This window comes from Patiria miniata, unplaced genomic scaffold (assembly GCF_015706575.1).
Source record: "Patiria miniata isolate m_02_andy unplaced genomic scaffold, ASM1570657v1 HiC_scaffold_20, whole genome shotgun sequence".
Classification (NCBI taxonomy): domain Eukaryota; kingdom Metazoa; phylum Echinodermata; class Asteroidea; order Valvatida; family Asterinidae; genus Patiria; species Patiria miniata.
Genome location: NW_024037059.1, coordinates 22910967 through 22931349, shown reverse-complemented (window position 1 = coordinate 22931349; position 20383 = coordinate 22910967). Strand labels below are relative to the sequence as shown.

Genomic DNA, 20383 nt, shown 5'->3' with positions numbered 1-20383 from the left:
GCTAAACTAACCGAATTGGGCATGAACACGTATTCATGCTATCACTGTCAACCATCCTTTGTCTTCGATCGTCGTAACATATGACATTATGGAACTCTGTTTGTTAATATTTGTGAACATTTTGGGAAAATCTCAGAATCTCAAAATGTTCTTTGAGTGTGTGTGCCCATCTAAACAGACCTTTCACAGCCTTTGTATCACTAGGAACACATTTTACTATGTTCATTTATTAGGAAAGTCTCATATTATTCACCTTAGCTAGATTCAAAAGTTTCCCTCAAACCTTTAAATAATGACAGGTCAAACACTCATTGATTTACTGCAGAACATCAAAGAGATGAGCAGACAAATAGACTAACAACAGGGTGTTAATTACATCCCTGGCCCAATATATCATGGGGTGCTCATACCAGACAGGTGGCAGGTGCATGAGATAAGCTGTCACAGGTGCTCTGTGTAAACTAAGGAGAGAGGATAATCAGATATTCTTCCAGTGGTAGGGGATTTGGTTTTTCATTACTTTGTACAGTTGTTTTGGGGTGGGCATACAAATACGTATTGCTTCCCACTTGCAACATGTACTGATTACAAGTATGTGCACTTGAACATTGCATAATACACCTATGAATTTTAAGGATTGTGAGCTTTTTCCTCACAAGAAATCGATTCATAAACAACTGGATAATAGCATTTGTGTATCCATGGTGTACCGTTAGTATGCACAATGTGAATACTGTTCATTTTTGTATATTTTGTTTGTTTTGTTAAATGGGAAGTGAAGCCATGACTATTATAAGGACTTTCTCCTTGGAAGTAATTTGGGTGCTAATGAAATATTGGATTTAGGTACATGTGTAGCCTATTTACAATTGCAGAATATTTATTAGAATATATCATTTGCCTCATATATTTTACGAATTACGATCTTCCATTTATTACTTGATACTAAGAATTGATTTTTGTCTAACTTTACAATATTTTATTGAATTTTGTCTTTTAATCAGAAAATCTCTTTTAAGAAGGTTATGGGAATATTATGATCTGGAAGGAATGTATGACACTGACAGTTACATGTATGTCTTTCTGAAATTATTTCGTCTGACTAAAGTTGTCTAATACATGTACTATATATGCATGTCATTGTATTGATATTTAAATGAAAATAATGTGTTGGGAAATAAATAAAACAACTACTGAACCATAACTTTGGAATAATACAAACAGAACTAAAAATATGGCAAATCCATTAAGTCCAAGTAAAACAAATAGCGTTTCTGGTCCAGGCTTTAAAATATTAAAAAAGAAGGAAAGTGGCAGCTTTCTTCCCCAATGTTCTTTAGCTGATACTTTTGTGTCCAAAGGAGCTGTCACATTTTCCACTAAATTTACAATTTCGCTGGAGATGAATCAAAAGATTCATATATTGCAAATATATGATTTAAAAAAGGAGGAAAAACAGGGGGCAGGAACTTCGGGAAGGAACACGAAGTGGGCGAGGATGAGAAACTGGTTTGTTTGTTTACTTGGCGTTAGGCCTACATCTGCCATTTATTTTGCACATATACATTGTAGGCTAGTATTAAACATATTTATAAATATAATTCTGCAGGAATGAATGTACATGTACTTGCTGAGAGTCTTGGTTGTTGTTATCTCAGAAATGATGAATGACTCATCTTATTTAAAAACACACGCATAAGCTGATGACGTGAGGCAGTTTGACTATTGTGGTCCTTTTTTAACGATTCACTACGTTTTTTTCACTCTGGGAGTTTGACACAATTCCCGGACTGATTATTGATGATCACCCATAGCAACAGCAAGCCTTAGGAACAAACCTTGACATAGATTTCTGGCAGCTGCCCGTGCAAATTGAAATTTTATCACATTATCATCGGTGAATTACATCCTTGACACACAAGATTCAAGTGCAGTCATGTTTTCCGTAGTGCCATGTCAATTGATTTGTTTCTCATTTTTTGGCACATTTGTTCATGCCGTGTAGAGTGAATTTACTGGAAACAGAGTAAAGGGTAGTGCCTGAACAATTCTACACAACCCCAGATTTCCATTTCCAACTCTGATATTTGTTTTTAATAGGTGTATATTTATTAGAGAATGGAGGGGTCTTTTTCTTCCAAAAATGGGTAAAAGATCTTTGAGATGATGTTTTGTTAATGAATACAAGTTAATAAAAATGTTGATTCAATCAAATATAACAATGCATTTAGCCTGACATAATGAGATTTTAACTACAGTGAACTCATTAAGTCAAACATCAAGGGAACAGGTTCAAAATTTGACTTAAGCAGAGTTTTGAGCTAAGCAGCGTTGAACATCTTTGTTATACTAATGGATTCTTTGTTTGACTTCAAGTTGTTTTGTGTTATCAGAGTTTGACTTATCGAGATTTCACTGTAGCAATTACTGACTTTTGAGAATTCTGATTGTATGATCTCTGCCAAATGTAGTGGACTGTTTAATCCAAAATGTACTTGGAGGGTCAGTGGTCACATGATGATGAAAGAGTAGAGCCTTTACCATATACATGTATACATATTTACTTGTGAATTTTATAATCCTTCAATTTTCCATTAGAATGCCAAATTAAAACTTCCAAGGCTACTTTCATTTAATTTCGTGGCAATGTCTTTTCAGTCATTCTTTTCCGGACAAACTACTGAATCAGTACCTGACCAGATGGTCCACAGCCTTAGGCATAACAATTTGATATCTTTAAAATATTCCTTGGATATGGAAGGGCAAGTTATACTTAGAAAGGGAACCCTCTATGTTTAGCTCAGGCATTGCATACATGCCACAAAAGGATACCAGTTTATTTTTGGTTGGAAATTGTATATGGGGCTTGGCCAGGAAATCAGACTGAAACTGGAAAAACATTGGGGTTGAGGTCAGGACTGGTCAAACAAATAGGTTATCATCAAAGCGAGTTTGAGCTGCTTCAAAGGTACATTAGTTCAATGGCCTCCATGTTTGTCTGAGAGGATAGGTGTGTCTGTCCACACATACACTTCATGCTTTTGTCTACTCTCTGTTGCCGGCTCAGTAAATATTTTTAAGCCATAAAAAAACTAAACATTTCAATCAAAATGAAAGAGCAAATATACGTGCAGCATTTAAATCAGTGACTTCAAAAACCCAAATTTGGACGGTTATTTTGTTTGTAGAGGAATTTGGAGGTATACACAAGACTTGAAACCCTCCGAGAGGACTTCATAGTCCTCGGCTTATTCTGAAGGATTTGGGATGTTTGGGCTAAGCACCTACAATGTGCCTGGTGGCTGCTGTGTTCTTTCACTACTCTACTTAATTCCCTAAAAATAATCTCAAAAGCCTGGTAAGCACTTAGCCAAATGGGTATACTACAACTAAGACGACGATGATAATACATTAAACCGAGCTTTTTCTTTTTTTTCTTCTCAATTATGGCAAAATCTTTGTCAGGAGTCTCTTTATATTGTTAAAAGATGGTTCTAAGGAGAAGGGAAACCCATTTAAGGTTTTTATTTTCTTCAAGAGATCTAGAACATCCCAAAAAAGTATCCTTAGGGAAAATTGGCACTAGAAGATAGCCAGAGAATAGGGCTATTTTGCAGGATTTATTTTTTCTTGTTTAATACACAATTCCCTTGTGACATGTCAGCCAGCACAGGCAATCCTCCACCAAGTTTTATTTGCATGTCTAGTGAAGATTTTTTTTTGTTGGGAACTTTGGGAGTGTTATCAAATTGAAACCTCTTGAGATTTAGGTGTTTTTGTACCGAAGTGATTGATAGACAAAGCACAAGGGATAGGCTACTCCCCATCTGTGAAGTTTTACTATTGGGTAGCGCAAAATCCTCTAAAAAGAAAAATTGTACTTGTCTAAAATTCTTGTCTTCAAATGTTTATAGAGTGTTTGAAATGGTGGACCACTGACTAAATAGAAATAAATAATAAAAGTAAAAATTTAAGACAAAAGGCACTACTGAATTTGTTTTTTAAAATACCATTTTAAAAATCTAAAATGATCAGATACAGTATAAAGTCAAGCCAGCTTATGAGCGTGGGGGCACCACATGAATGATCAAGCAATATATGGAAAGCTCAATTTGACCTTGTGTTTTGTGTTCTATCTTTGTTAATTTCTTTCATCTGAGCGGCGGCGGAACAGTTTTGAGCGTGGGGGTTGGGGGGACAACAAAGCACCTGCGGACCAAAAAGCGACTGGACGTTGGAAATTCAAAAAGTGGGGAAGTGGGGGGGGGGGGGAGGTTGGACCTGGACCTCATTTGATGCTGGGGGGCAGGTAATTCTATCCGGTTTTTCTCTTTTATTATTTTTTTATTTTGTATATGAACACATTGAGTGAAAGGGAAGAGTACACTATATACCTTTGTTATGAAAAACAGTCGTTTTCAATAGTCATGTTTTTGTCAAATTATGTTACAATTAAAACAATTTTTAAAAATGTGACAACTTTTGGGGGTTAAATTTGACAGGAGACCTGCCCCAAAACAGCTAAATTTGTTGAAGGGGGGGGGGGAGAGGGATTAAAATTCCTACCCTTTCCGAGGTGGGGGGCGGCAATCAATGTTTGACAATATCCACCAAATGTTTGTGACTGAATTGGTTTTACCTAAAAAAAAAGTGTTTTATAAATCTAAGCATGCATCCAAAGTCTTCACTTTCTTTAAATAAATGCACTCTTACTGTTTGCAGAACAATGACCTCTTTGCAATCACATCTTCCATGTACAGTTTTTTCTATATCAAATGGAACTACAGACAGGAATGCAATAAAATGTTGTCAGGAAAAGAAGGCACATTACACTACTCATTCCACAGATGCCTCATTCCTCGGGAAAACACTGCTATAAATACCTCAACAAATATACCTGCAGACATCTATGACAAACATTCATAGCTGGCTGTATTAAAGGAACATCCCCCTTTCAATCTCTTTCACTTAATTGGGGTTATATTTATGAGAGAAAAAATCCAAATAATAATAAAAAGATACTGGTAACACAGAAGAGGTAGAAGAACATGAACAAGAATTAGAAGAAATATATTTTCTAGCTACAGAGGAAGGGAAAAACACACAAAAAGACTAGTATTGTGAAGTTCCCTCGGTTCCCCGGTTCTACCCGGTTCCAATATGAGAACCGGAACCGGGTACCCGCTATCCTCAGTTCTTGCTCCAGAAGAATCGGTTCTAGATTAAATTACCCATTCTCCGTGCACAAAACCTAGAGCCGAGAATCGGCTACATTGGAATTCAATCGCGTGAAAGCCCGGGACATTCACTCTGGCTAGTCAAAACAATGGCGGGGAAAACCACACAGACTCCCATATGTGTCACAGAGAGTCGGAGACAAAAACCGCCCAACAGAGCCTAATTTGCGAGTTTGCGGTCGGCCACGAGGTGCGCATACAGAGCATTGAACCCAATACTGGCCCTGTACCATGGATGATTTTGTTTGGACAAGCGGTGTAGCATGAATTTAGGTAAATGAAGTACGGACTCTGCGGTGGTATTGCGCATGCTCACGCATAGATAATTGGAAAAGGACCGATCATGAAAAAGGAGTCCGTTGTTCACATGAGTCCATTCTCATATCACACCGTAGTCTAGGGGCTAGACGCTGTTCTTGTTTGATATGCAATAACCTGCCGCCGCGATAACCGGCCACTGCGAGAGGGCGCTATCACGACCAACCAATATCATCCACGAACCTGTCAGAACAGCATCTATGCCACTTGCTTAAATTCCCCCCCCCCCCAAAAAAAATGGGGGAAATTAGTGCGCATGCGCGACTTCTGCAGGTAATTACTGTCCATTTTCAGTCCCACACATACTACACACAACAAAAGAGCTGACCAGTGAAAATGCACAAAAGTCTTGCTGCATCTTTTATACTACTGGAAGAAATTTGAGAGTTTGCTTCGGAACTACTATGAATTTTTTGAACTGCGCCCTGCATATATTAAGCCAAACAGGTGCGCGCATTACAAAACCAATAGCAAGTGGCCTAGACGCTGTTCTGACAGGTTCATGGGTGATATTGGTTGGTCGCGATAGCGCCCTCTTGCGGTGGCCGGTTATCGCGGTGGCCGGTTATCGCGGTGGCGGGTTATCGCGTATCAAACAAGAACAGTGTCTAGCCCCTAGACTAATCACACTGGCTCCGAGTGCTGAAATCGGCTCTGATAACCCCCCGGCTCTGAGCACTGTAGTCTCGGTCCTTGTGTTTTTATTCAACGAGCGCACAATCAACCCACCCAAACCATTATCATAAACCATCGTTGATAGAGGGCGCTATCACACACAGACCGCTATCACCCACAAACCGCTATCACACACGAACCGCTCCTGTGACAGCGGATCGTGTGTGATAGCGGTACTTGAGTGATAGCAGTTTGTGGCTGATAGCGGTCTGTGTGTGATAGCGCCCTCTATCAGCGATTGTTCGTGATAATGGTTTTGGGCGGGTTGATTGTTAGTCCGAGTATCACACGTTATCCACGGAACAAGACTCCTGTATAACGTCTGATATGTCTAGACACACATATATACAAGCTGCGCGCCAGCCAATCGGAGTCGACTTTACTAAATCGTGACCTCATTTCATTCCTAAATCAGGACTAAATGGTTTGATTGGTCAATTCGAATGCAGTGTTTTGTAATGCAACAACAGCCGGGCACATTATCGCGTAACATGATGCAGAGCGCGTGACGCAGGGCTTTTTAATCCATTGTCTATGACGTGCAACGGGTAAATGACCGAAGACCCGATATATAGAAAGCGCCCGCTGATTGGTCAAAATCTAGGAGGTCAAGAGCGAGGTCTTGCCTTATTAATCAGTGAATCTGTTCACATATCATAGACCCATGGCATTTTCTATTACATAGACTAGTTGATTGTGCGCTCGTTGAATAAAAACACAAGGAGTGTCGAGAACCGAGACTATGAGCACTGCTTCTGCGAGAATTGGCTCTAATAATAAATACTGACCTGGGTACAGTGCTGTTTTGAGATTTGGATTTTGCAGGCCGTGGGGTACAGGTACAACATTCCCATCGTTGCACGAAAATGAATTCACCCTTTGCTTCGGCTCTTTCTGATCGGTGCACATGTGTGAAGAATAAAAAGTCGTGCAGCTGTGCACTTAAACACGTGGGCTGCTACATGTACCTGCTAGATAATAATGCAGTGGACTCGATCCGGACCGTCCGTGACTCGTTCGAATCAGAGCCAGGTAAATTTGTACCTGGGTCCATCAAAGCCAATTCCAGCACTCAACTGGTTCCACCCTACATATGGTGTTCACTGAAAGCAGGGTACCAGTGTGTACGTGCGAACCGTGTGCATGTACACTTCAACTACTTGTGCTATGCATGCAGTGAATCATTCTATTCTCGGTGGCATGGCGATCGTCCCGGTAAATAAAATCATAGGCAAGGAACAGAGAATAAAGTAATAAACGCTAAGCTTGCTTTTCAATAACACAATAAACATAGTTTCACATGAAAAAAAACCCACACATTTGAAACCAAGTACGTAGTGGAATAACATGTATTGCGCTCCGAATTAATGCACAGAGCACGGACCTCACAAGGTGACACCGTTATTCTTTACATGTAATTTCAACAGCTTATGTTTTTCATTGAATTTCTGGGAGCCAGTTCTGACTTGGAACCAGTTCTTTTTTGAGAACTGGAACCGGCTCCAGAAAGATTGGAACCGCGCAAGCCTAAAAAAAACCCAGGTTTCTCAATGACACATTATGGAACAGAATTGCATAACTACTCCTCTGGGTATCTCCAACCTAAACTTACATTTGTTTTTTCAATGGTATTTGGACATTGTCGACCCGTGATGAAGTGCAGTTGTCTTCAGTAAGAGAGAACCATGTCTATATCTTCAAGTCCTATATATTCAGATATTTCAATTCAAATGTCATAGTTTTAGGGCAACTTCATACTATACAACTTACAGTTTGATTATCTCAAAACAGTAAGTTGGCATTATTTTCTGACTAATATTAAGTTTCTATATTAGGGTATCAAGTATTGATTCTCAACTGCCCTTCATTGCAACCATTACATTTTCTCAGATTTCTTATGCGCAAGTAGTGTTCCATCCACACACATAATAAATTTATGATTTGGTCCGTACACCTTTAAACCAGCTGCTGCTCACAACACACGCTGACTTCATTCATGCATGATCAAGCTGTGCCTAGTATACAGACCACACACACTACCCATCATCAAACAATCACAAGGACATTTACAGCCATTTCATTTATGTTTCGGAATCCAAACCCAGGGAGGGCATTTATGGATAAGTTATAAGTAAGTGTTCATGTAGAACCTAGGCGTATACCTTTTTATTCAAAGAGTGTATTTATTTTTACTTGCTCTTGTTCCAACCAAACTACTTGCAGATGTTTGAAATTGATTATAAAATACAGAGTGACGTAAAACAGAAAAATTAAGTTATAATAATAAAGTTATATGGTTTGAAAGCTTCTGGAAATAAAACTCCAGATTTCATCAAAACTCAAATGTCTTGCATGTCTCATCATAAAAGAATTGTCTGACATTATCAGTCAAAAGTTGCAGCCAATCTGATAAGAACATGAGACATGTACATGTTATTGTTAAGTGTAAGTGACAAGGGCAAATAAATCTAACAATCATGCAAAAAATCGTTATGGAATTATTTCTCTATTTATAAACTGGAATGCAGGTAGTTAAGACAAAAAATACAACAGAGGAGTTTTAAGTAAGGAGGTTGTGATGGACCATGGACCTGAAAATCAAAATAGACTTTATGGATTTTATGTTGGATTGGTAAATGACTTTTTGCTAGACTGTGCCAATCTAATCTGACAATTCTGATGCATACAGACTTAAACCGAAACCACCACACTGTCTTAAACTTTGCTCATCAAAAATGTCAGAAAGTATGTTGATGTCGCCTTACTCCTTTAAACTTTTCCTAGGACAAAAGTTTTCTCTCAAATTTAGCAGGGAGTGAAATAACAGCAAGCTTTAAATAATTCCAATTCATAAATAAGGGCAGATCCAGAGAGGTCGGTTTAAATGAATTATGCACTGAAATGTTCACGTTGGCGGGCAAAATCTTTGAAAATTAACTTCTCCCGTTTGAAAGACCATATTTTCATGCAACTTTTGGGGTTTATTTCCCTTATAATGATCCAAGTATGTGCTGAAAATCGTTGTGATATGTTCGTTACTTTTTGTTGAAATAGGGGGTGGCTACATGCATTTTAAAAAATTGTAACACTGGCGTTTGCAATATCTGTCAATCTTTTCAAGACTCACAAATATTAATAAGGTTCCCATCCATTATGGTGTGCAGTAAAAATTTGCAAAAAAGCCTCTTTCACAAGTTATTAATTAATAAATATCACCCTTTTTGCTGGCTTCCATTGGTCGATACCGAGACCCACGCCAAGTCACGCCGAGTGACGCTAATGAATATGCTTATTATGCCATCATCCATTGTGTTGCCAGGCTGAAATCGGTCAACCTTAGCGTCTATGCTGTAAACTATGCACGTGGTTTGGCCGGAAAAAAATCCTCATCTAAATTTAACTTGGAGATAGTTCAAGGTGTAACAGTAGCGTTTGCAACAGATTAAGCTGAAATTCGGAAAATACTTAAAATGATATTTATGTTCAACTACTCGTGAGATAACACCTTTCGGAAATTCCTAGAAATTGATACAAATACATAGATTTGGGGACGTTTTTGAACAATTTGCTTTACTAGTAACCAGTATTGAGGTTTTAGCATAAATGACAGTGATTTATTTTTCACTGACATGAAATTTAGAATTTTTGCTTCCGTCATTATTTAAAATTTCAATCATACTAAGCATATTTTCTGAAAAACACAACGTTCAAAAGGCCATATTTTTGGGGGTTCACAAATTTCACTGTTACAGCATCTAAGTACGTAACACAAGAAAATAATTTTCTGACTGGCAGTGAACAGCGTGATTGAGTGGTGATAATATTGGTCTATGATAAATTTGTCTCTTCATAGAAATTCTCGAATGTTCACATGGGACTTTCAGAGATTTGTTCAAGTGTGCCACGTTTTTACGGAATACCGTTGCCATGATTTGTTTGAAATTTCCTGGAGGAACCTTGTTTACTTTTATGACACTAAATTGTTTACGTATTTCAACATTTATTTATGTTTATGTTGTTGCATTTTTTAAAGGTGTTAGTTCCAATGTATTTATTTATTAACGGTAGAGTATAGATCATTTGCAGCTATCCAAAAAGTAACTGAAAAAAATATTGTTGAAAAACTTACTACTGAATTTAAAGACAGTAATGGCAATTAACTCCCTGTGAAATTGTTATTTCTGGCATGCTGTCACTTTGAAGAAAACCATAATAGAAGGCCATTTCCAAAGATGCTAGAAATCTACATTAGTAGTTGGTTTGTAATATTGCAAATCTGTGAATGGGTGCACGCAATCATTGACAAGATGCACATGCGCCGGCAATTGCTATTATTTGTTGTGTGACATCGGGTAGCTGCAATCGGCTGAATGAGAATGTGTACCAGATGCTGATTTTAGGCGTAATTCAGAACATGACTCGGCAAATTTTAAATTGAATCGAGATTCTAGAAATTTTTTTTCTCTTCAAAATATACAGCATTCACACAGCTAAAACTGCATCAGGTTAGTTGATAAGCAACTGTCATTAGATTTGAGAACTTTTGTTGCTTCAAACGAAAAAAATGCTCACCTGACAAATGATCTGCTCAACCTTGACTTTAAAGAATGAATTTGACGGCCATCAACAAAGAGATTTGGTTAACAAGAAAATTTCAGGGGAAAATATATCAAACTTTCCCATTTAATTAAAAAAAAAAACAAATGAGTGACTCACCCGCTCCAAATGCGAAGAAAAAACTCTTATCTTGATACAATTCCAATATTTCCTTGACACGGGAGGCCATGCGTCTATTTCTCTTATAGATCAACTCTGCCCGAAAATACTCGTCAATTTCTTGCGCCAGACTGATTTCATAGGGCCCCAGCGTAGAGTTGAGAAGGTTTGGCACCTGGGTTGTGTCATGGTTAAAGATGACCGAGTTCAAATTGCCACAGTTGTAGTGCCAAATAAGGTCCTCTGTGGTGTAGGGCCGACGACGGGTCCTACCAGCAGCTGCACGCATGATCTCTTGTTGCCATAGTGTTTGATTGAGAGCAAAAAGGACCTATATATCAACAAAAAAAGAGGTTTCGTGACAGAATTCAAAATGATCAAATTGAACAGGATATTTGACATCAAAATGACACCCAAACCCCTCCCCAGCCCCCCTCCCCATCCCATAAAACTAAAAGATCAAACCAGAAGCGCATTCACATGTACATACAGTCTACACAGACATACTCCCCCAAAAATTACATACATAAGTGAAATCTCGATTCCTCAAACCATGCAGCCTCAATAAGGGAACGGGTTCAAAATTTGACTCAAGAAGAGTTTTGAGTTTAGCAGGGTTGTATATCATTGTTATAGTACTAAGGGGGAATGGATTCTTTGTGACAATTGTTTTCAGTTACATGTATGAGAGTTTGACTTATCGAGATTTCACTATAGTACCTATTGGAAATTAATGCATGCACATGTATGTAAATGTACAATTAAATGGTAACAATTAAAAACTTAAACATTTTCTTGAATTGAGATTCCTCAATAAAATCAAAACATTTACTGCAATGAAATGAACCTTATTGGAAGTTGTAGAGCTGATCATAACTGAATTTGTTTTTTACCAAAATTAGCTAACAGCAAAGAATTCAGCATTTTTAATCTGAATATGGCTGGCCGGACGCGTACAGACGGACGGAAATCGGCATTACATAGGCTTGCATCTGCTTCGCAGTTTGCCAAAAAGAGAAAGCCCCTTATGCTATATGTCACGAAGTAAACAAAGTTAGATCACTTTGTCTAGATATCCTATGAAGTTTTTACACTGTGCCCTATAATTACATCAACGGCACGGTCGGCTCTGAAATACCGACTTACGCTGAAGTAGCCACCAAATGTAATCAGAAAACACAAATGAACAGTGTGAGCCGCGGAAACGATCACCGGGATTTTCGTCAGCAGGAGTGGAAACAACGGAAAAGAACTACCACATCAGTGCCACTGCCAGAGGTTTTCCGACCAACAGTCCGTCCTGCAAGTCATCACAGGCAGCGCACCCCACTACCGTCACAGGAGGAGGAATGGCGCAGACATTGGGTGAAATTCACGCACAAGTACAATTTATAAGTAACAACATTACGGACTCTGTTGAGTTGATTAAAGACAGGCCAACAAACGGTGTTATTAACTGTCCTACCCCGAATAATTGCTTGGCTGATAATGATGATAGCTTTACCTCCCTTGACAAGTTTAAAAAGGTAAGGGGCTTAATTGCTCATTTAAATGTACAAAGCCTAAGACCTAAAATTGATCAGTTGCGTCTTCTCATGGCTGAACATGAAATTCATATTCTCACCTTGATTGAAACTTGGCTTCATGGTGGTATTAATGATACAGAAGTTAATATTGATAACTACACATTGATTCGTGCCGATCGTATAGGTGATAACCATGGAGGTGTTGCCTGTTACATCTCTAAGCATAACTCTCATCGTGTCATGGCTCGAGTAAACTGTGACATCAAATCTTGCTGGGTGGAAATAAATTTGAAGAAGAGTAAGCCAATTGTTCTAGTTGTTGCTTACCTTCCAAAACAAAAGACCGGATCATCTTTTCAAATTTAGGCATGAAGTTATTGACCAGTATGCTTCTAATAATTATGAATTAATTGTTGCGGGTGATTTTAACTTAAATATGTTTGATAGTACAGAGCGTAAAAAAAATGATGACTTTTGCTGTGAGCTGCAGTTCTCAGTTAGTTAATAGTCCTACAAGAGTCACTGATACTTCCAGTACTTGCATTGACCTATTTATGACATCTCATTCTAAGAACATCAATGTCATCGGTGTTATTCCTCTTGGTATCAGTGATCACTGTATAGTATTTATGTAACAGGAAAATCAATGTTAATCTTAAAGTTCCTCCCAGGGTCTCGAGCGTCAGAAATTTCAAATTTTCACGTGCCTTGGCATTTGGTCGAAAACATCACTGATACTGATGCTGCTTGGGGCACTTGGGAACAAATGTTTAGAAACCTTAGTGATTTTACCAAAATAATGTCTGATGTTTCTTCATTGTGACTAATCATCACATTGGTGGTTGTAAAATAATGGAGCTGGCCTTGGCAGCAGCCCTCCTCCCCCCTAAAAAAAATTAAAAACCACAAAAAACTACAAAGAAAACCAAAACTAGAACTATTTCCCGCATTATGATTTTGTTTTAATAGGTGAAATAAAAAAACATGTTAAGCGTCCTACCTTTTTGAAAGAAAGGAAGCGGGAGGCCCCTTTTGTCTCCCTTCCAAAATGGCTGCCCAAGCGGGCTATTTTTCTAGATGGCCACCAGGATTTTTTAAATGGCCGCCTTTGGACTCAGGATATGACATATAGCAGTTTTATATGGGCTGTATGCAACAGATATTAAAGAGGCCAAAATTGTTGGAAATTTATCATTTTTGGTTTAAAAAAAAAAAAAAAAGGGGGCGACGTGGTCTTTTAAATGATAATTTCATGAACAAAATGCATTTAAATTAGCTTGTAGCCAAAATATGAAAGTTTAATTATTTATTAAAAATCAGTCGGTCGATGATGTCATCTTGATGATGAATTATAAAAGCAAACTTGATCTATTTGATGTGCTGCTAGAGGGTGCCCTTTGGTCATCATGCTGTTTTTTGTGTCTGACATTCTTCACTAAATACGTCCATAATTTATTTGCCTATAGTAAATACTTCCGCTTTCGAGTTATATTCCATTTTTATTGCACTTCCGGTATAAACACCGGAAGTGAAAGTCAAGGGGTTTTGTGCCCGAGAGTAAGAAATGTTGCTCAAGGCATCAGCTAAAACCTCACAAAAATGACCACGATACTTTTAGTTCAAAAGATATACATGTAGCTCAAACTATTTTGTAAAAGTCAAGCGAGTTTATGTACAGGACAAAAATGTTTATCAATTAATAGTCTGTCTGGATACACAGTGTGAACAAGACTGTTCATGTTATTCAAGAGTTATAGGTGAAAGAATGCCATTTTGTCAATGAAAATCGCTTGTAATTTGACACCTGATGACATCATCATGACATCAGAGTAATATGCACTACTGGGGATGAGGTTCGATATATGTTGAAAGTTACAAGTTCATACAATAAACCATTTAGGAGAAAACCTGCTGAGAATTATTGTCGAGAAAAAAGGAAGAAAGAAAGAAAGATTTTAATATCAGAACAATTCTAAACATTGGTCGGGTTGTGCTCAACCACTCAAAAACAAAAACCTTTCACTTCTTTGCACGAATTACCATGATTTTGTAAATGTTCACTACCGCACAACTATGCCAAAGTACGTCTTGTTTCCACTTTTACGTGTAGTTACCAAGCTTATACAGGCCCATATAGTACTGTATGTGTATGACACAGGGCAAAGGTGGAAAAGTTTAGAAAGAAAAGTCCTCATGAAGGACACATCACCTGCCTGCCATAGTTATTCAGCAGTCAGAAATTATGTAGGTATTTTAATCTGGAATGGCCTTCATACTCTAATTGAGCAAAGGAATAATGACTTATTATGGATAGGATGAAGAAATCAAGAGAATTGGCTATTTCTTATTGGTACATGAAACATGAAAGATTAGGCTGGATTTATTTTATTTGTCTGACGATAATCAAGTGTCCTTCAAATCAGGTAGAGAATCACTACCATTATTCTGCTAATTGACAGGATTGAATCTTGAATACATGTTGGCAATATATGGCAGTCCTGTGTCCATCATCTCCCTTCTGCTAGTTTTGGATAGGAAGAACTGGTTAAGGCCAAAAAAAAAAAGTCTCCGGTTTCTGGTATGCGCGCGCGTCGCCGTAGCCATGCGCGTCGGCAAAATGAAAAAGTTTTTTTTTCAATGAAAGATGATGTCTCAAAAGCGCCACACTCACTGGTTTGACTGGAATTCTGCTGCTGCGCAATTTCAACGTGTTTTTTGATGCCCGGGTTATGATCGAGAATAAGCTTTATGTGGCCTCTCTGGACTCTCTGCACTAAGTTTAGTCGGGCACCATTTGCAGTCATCAGCCGACATTTGAAGCAAAAAAGTCGGGTAAAAAAAAAAAAAAAAGCCGTGTCGCCCCACCACTGTTTGGACAAGCTCCATACCAGAAACCGGAGACTTTTTTTTTTTGGCCTAATAACTTGTAATAAATATCCGTTCATCTAGTTAATGCTGGTCGAATATACAGGGAATTTGACATCCCAACACTTTAACCATTATTTTCTGCACCACAAAATACTTACGGTGACACCATAAATGTTTGAAGTGTGTTCATACTTTTACCAAGTATATCAGCCTTAATAGCCGTTTACCTGTCAGCTGTGTTTAGTTTTGCTACTAATTAAACAATTCTCCAATGATAGGATTTGCAAAAAGTACAGTGCACTACAGTGTCTTCAAGGAATTATTCAATTTACTCAAAGGGAAGTACATGTACGTACACTTGTATAATGTATAGTGCACTGCTCATTACTGGTGTGCACAATTATCAATTCCAGAGAGTATTCAAGCTTTTGTCCAATGCTTTTAGTCACTGCTACTCCCAAAAGGGAAAATGCCAAATGTTATTTATGATAGTAATACAATAAAAAGACAAAGGAAGCGATAGAAGATAAGCCAGAACAAACTTATTGGATTAAAAGCGGGGAAGGATAGTGATGAATGAAGTACAATTATCGAATAATTTAAGGGAGAAAGTAAAGAAAACCTCTCCTCTTTTAAACTAAAGGCCATGATTTTACAAAACTTCAGAAGGAATTTGAGCTAACTTCAAAAAACATTTATCAGGAAAACGTCAATTTGCTCAAAGAAGCTAACTCTTTCTAAAACTACTGGAGGATATAGTCCCTCATCCCCTTACGGCAGTTGCTTCAGTCCTACCTTCAAAGTTCAAGGAATCACATAATAAGTGCCCTGCATTTCCAGCAAAATAAACTGTTCAGGACAGCCCACAATTGCTCTCAGTGTAATAAATTTGAGAGATTAAATGGCATTGCCTCAGGGTGCACCAATTCAGCAAACGAAATAACAGCCTGTGAGTTTTATATAACAGTTGTCCATGAATGAACTCTATCAGGGTATATAGAGGCCAAATGGGGTTTCCTGACCATAATGCAGAGTGGAGTTAGGACTCAGTAGCTTCCTACTGAGCATGCCCACCTGGAAGAGGTCAGCCAGGGCCATGGGGGTCAAGTGGTTTGCCCCCTAGACTGGGAGGATTTCTGGGTAGTGCTGGCAATCTGTTACCAGAGTGTAAAGATTATGTCATCCCGTGTTGAGGTAGAGAGAGCTGTGCCCTCTGATGAACATTCAGCATTTGGCTAACTTTTTTATAAGAAATACAATTTTTCAATATTCTATTTAATTTGCTTTAACAGATGCTTACACATTCAGAGACAAAAATAGATGTTTTTAATGACTTCACAATTTATCCCCTTCAAAGGAAAGAGAATTTGAACAATCCTTGGGAAAACTCATTTTAATAATGCATACGATGCTTCCTGAGTTGACGTTGTCCACCTATGCATCTAGAGTGGGATGATTGTCAAACTTAACACACAGGAAAGATGTGCACCAAGTTTTCAGCAAGTGCATGTAGCAGGAATGACACACGCACCTGTATAGCACAATACACTGAATGCAATATGGACTGTGGTATAATACCATAATGTTGTTGCCATTGAACGACCAATCAGAAACAAGGATTCAAGTTTGCTTGAAGATAAATTATTGTTATTATTATTAATAATTTCTGGTAATGAAACCCAAGGATTCTTCAAAAGCGCCCTAGGCACTGTAGCTCGCAAGCCTGAAGAAACCTGTGGAGAGAAGACAATGAGAAGAAGTTACAGTTTTAGAGGTGGGATGAAAAACCCAGAAGAATATCCTGGGGAAAACACACGGAATCAGGTAGGGACTGAAAACCCAATCCACATATTGGCCCAGGCGGGATTCGAACCCGGGTAACAGCAGTGGAAGGCGAGGAAAGTACCGCTACGCCAACCTGACTCCCCATTTCTCATTTCTCAGTTTGTTTGCCTCTCAAGTAGGATCCGTCGGCTGGCAAAAATAAAAATCTGGAGAAAAAAAATGGTAGTTGCACCCATATACATTGTAGATGGCTAATTTGATTGTGTATTGTCTCTTGTACTCATTTGGCAATGTACCAATGAGGTTAACTACATGTAGATGGAATTCAGTGATTTTTTTTAAATCACTGATTCAAATTCAATAACTTTTATTTTCTCAAAGGCATTTATCAATGTAACTTAATTGGGAATTTTTGTCTGAATACTGAATTGAATTTTGTGGATGATCAGAGCCTAAAAACTCCTTGTTGATGGGTGTTAGGATGCATGGAAAGATGTAGACCAAATTTGAGACAAAGCAATATTTTGAAAGTTAAAACAAAACGTTTAAATCCTATTGAAATAAAAACAAGTGCGATTACACAAACAAATCTGGCCGTCTTAAATTAAAACCTAATCTGTCGCCAAAAATTGACCAAAGTAAACCCCTAAGTCTCCCATAACATATTGCGTGCTTTTTCGTGCGGTATTATAGCGGGCTGTATACCACATGACTATAACAACACTGCACATATTTGCCTCCATTTACAACATTTTAATAAACAACTTCATGAATTGTTAAAAACAATTTTAATTCATTTTGTTTACTTTTAGGTGAAAATTTAAATTTTGTATTTTTTGGGAAACTTATTTGGTTTGTTTTTCAATTCTCTGGGGACAGACTGAGCGACCGACTGACTGACCATGAAGTGGCATGTAGAAGCTCCTCACAGAGCTTAACAATCTGATTGAAATAAAAGAAATCTATTAAAAAAATGTTTTTAGAAAAATCACCAACCCTGCTTAAATCACACCCCGGCTTTTCACAGCACCAGAGAGACAAATTGTGACTAAACTGGGTCTTCTCTTCTCTGGACAGAATGAACTGTTGTTAGCCAGCAAGGGCAAGCAAAATTTACAGGTATCTTGCTTGCACTTGCCAGAGAAGAACCCTATGTTTGGCATCATCACTTTGGCTTATTCCAGAAGAAAAGGGAAGAAAAGTAATGTTCTTTTCCTCTGCCTATAACAATGTATAAGAGGGTTTGTTTTAGTGATCCCTCCAAATTACCATGTGAAACCTTCATGTACCAAGACTGGGGTAAACTCTGCGGTGGAAGCCTTTAGGGTCGAACAGAAGGACCAAATACCACAGACTGACCCTATTGTGGAGGGATTCATGTACGGTAGTTAGTAATACTGGGTTGAACCATGTGGCCTGGTATTGAGATGCTTGAGGGAGGGTAAACTGTTGCTGTGTGCTTAGACAAACAAACCAGAAGAAAGGAATCTAGGACAGTTCCTTCAGCCATTTTAGGTTGATGACCCATGGTAAAGTTGTTTCAAACACAAATAATCCTGTACATTTTTTATCATCATGTGATCATTTCCGTTTTCCAATACTATAATCACATGAGAAGGGAAAAGAATGAAAACAGGATGGATAAAAGTTTTAGGCACTGAAGGAGTTTAAAACGTTCTATTCCCATTTCCCATGCACTTTAGTCAGATGTGTATAAATATCTCCTAAATCCAGGTATATTGCTGGATAGCCTTAAGTTTTGATCTAGATGTGAAAGAAAGTATTGGACCAACACTAGTAATAGGAAAGATTTGCAATGTGTCCTTGCCAGAAGATGTGTTGTAAATGTAATGAGCAACATTAAAAACTTTCAAACTGAACATGTCCTTTTAAAGTAGGCCTATACCCAAAACAATACTGGACAGCAGTTTACATTCTCAAAGTTTGATTAGCAATAGCAACAAGTGTGAGGTGCTCCATTATTTCTATGTCATGGCAGAATTTCTTTCTTCTTTAGGTCTATTCCCCCTTCCTCAAAAATAAATGTATTAAATAAAAAAAATAATAAATAAAAAGAAATGCCAGAAATTTCATCATATAACAATACAGGATGGCTATGAGTGGGGACATTAAATGAACGGGGACATGATATGTGGGATTTCCTTCCTGATTTTACAGGTCTCGTCAAATTGCTGATACATTCCGTCCAATCATTGAACAGAAAATCTACCATTACCAACCTAACAAATTACTAGACCTGGACATGTAATCCCTTTCCCTCTCTTTCAATGGGTTCTCTGCAACTACAGAGAAAAAATACATTAAAAACTTGAGGTTCTACAAATTGACCCACTGCTGTACACAAAAACCCCGTGGAAAAAAAACGTCACAGAATCACAGCATGATTCCGTGAAGCCTTCGGGGCCGTATCATAAGCCCGACGACTCATAGGTCCGACGCCTCATAAGTCCGAAATTTCGGACTTATGAGGCGTCGGATTTGTGAGACATCAAATTTATTTATTCTGCCTCATAGGTCCGACGCCTCATAAGTCCGACGCCTCAAAAGTCCGACAACGGAAAAACGAGGCATTTAATTTGTCGGACTTACGAGGCGTCGGAGCTATGAGGCGTCGGAGCTATGAGGCGTCGGAGCTATGAGGCGTCGGACCTATGAGGCGTCGGACTTATGAGGCGTCGGACCTATGAGGCATCGGACTTATGAGCGGACCTCAAGCCTTCACGTATTCAACCAAAATTTGGTAATTAGGTGAAATGGTGTTGGCCTTCTGTGGGGAATATGTGGTCTGATTCAGAGATTAAAAGTGCGTCATCCAAAATAAAAATATATTTGATATATAATACAATGCTATTAATGTTTTTCTTTTTAAAGTTAAACAGCTGACATTTCAATCCTAGCAGGATCCTTGTGAAAGGCTTTTTAATTTCAAAACAGATTTGCAAACATTTTTGGTTAAAAAACCTAAATAACTTAATTTCAGTGTAAGTCAAAAACAAAAGACATTGACGGGCTAGACTTGCATTCCAGTATTGACAGATTGTTACACTGGTTAATAGGTTACCATGATTGATTTCATTGAATCCAAACCAGTACACAACACAATCTATTACATAATCCCTTCCAAGCATCTTTTGAGCCAAGTATAGTTGTCAACAAATGCATAGGTAATGAGGCAAGGCTGGTGCCAGACATTAATAAACAGATAAAGGCTGGTCTAGGGAGGGTCTAACTATTAAG

The 20383-nt window shown here is 38.2% G+C and overlaps 1 protein-coding gene across 1 annotated transcript in view; it reads right to left on the bottom strand.

Moving 5' to 3' along the window:
* The window catches only part of LOC119728242 (metalloprotease TIKI1-like), a 52453-nt gene that overhangs the window by 26142 nt on the left and 5928 nt on the right, over window positions 1-20383 (bottom strand). Inside the window, exon 3 of the mRNA XM_038200397.1 lies at window positions 10947-11277. Within this exon, the coding sequence (XP_038056325.1) occupies window positions 10947-11277 (331 nt within the window). The remainder of the gene's footprint in view (window positions 1-10946; window positions 11278-20383) is intronic.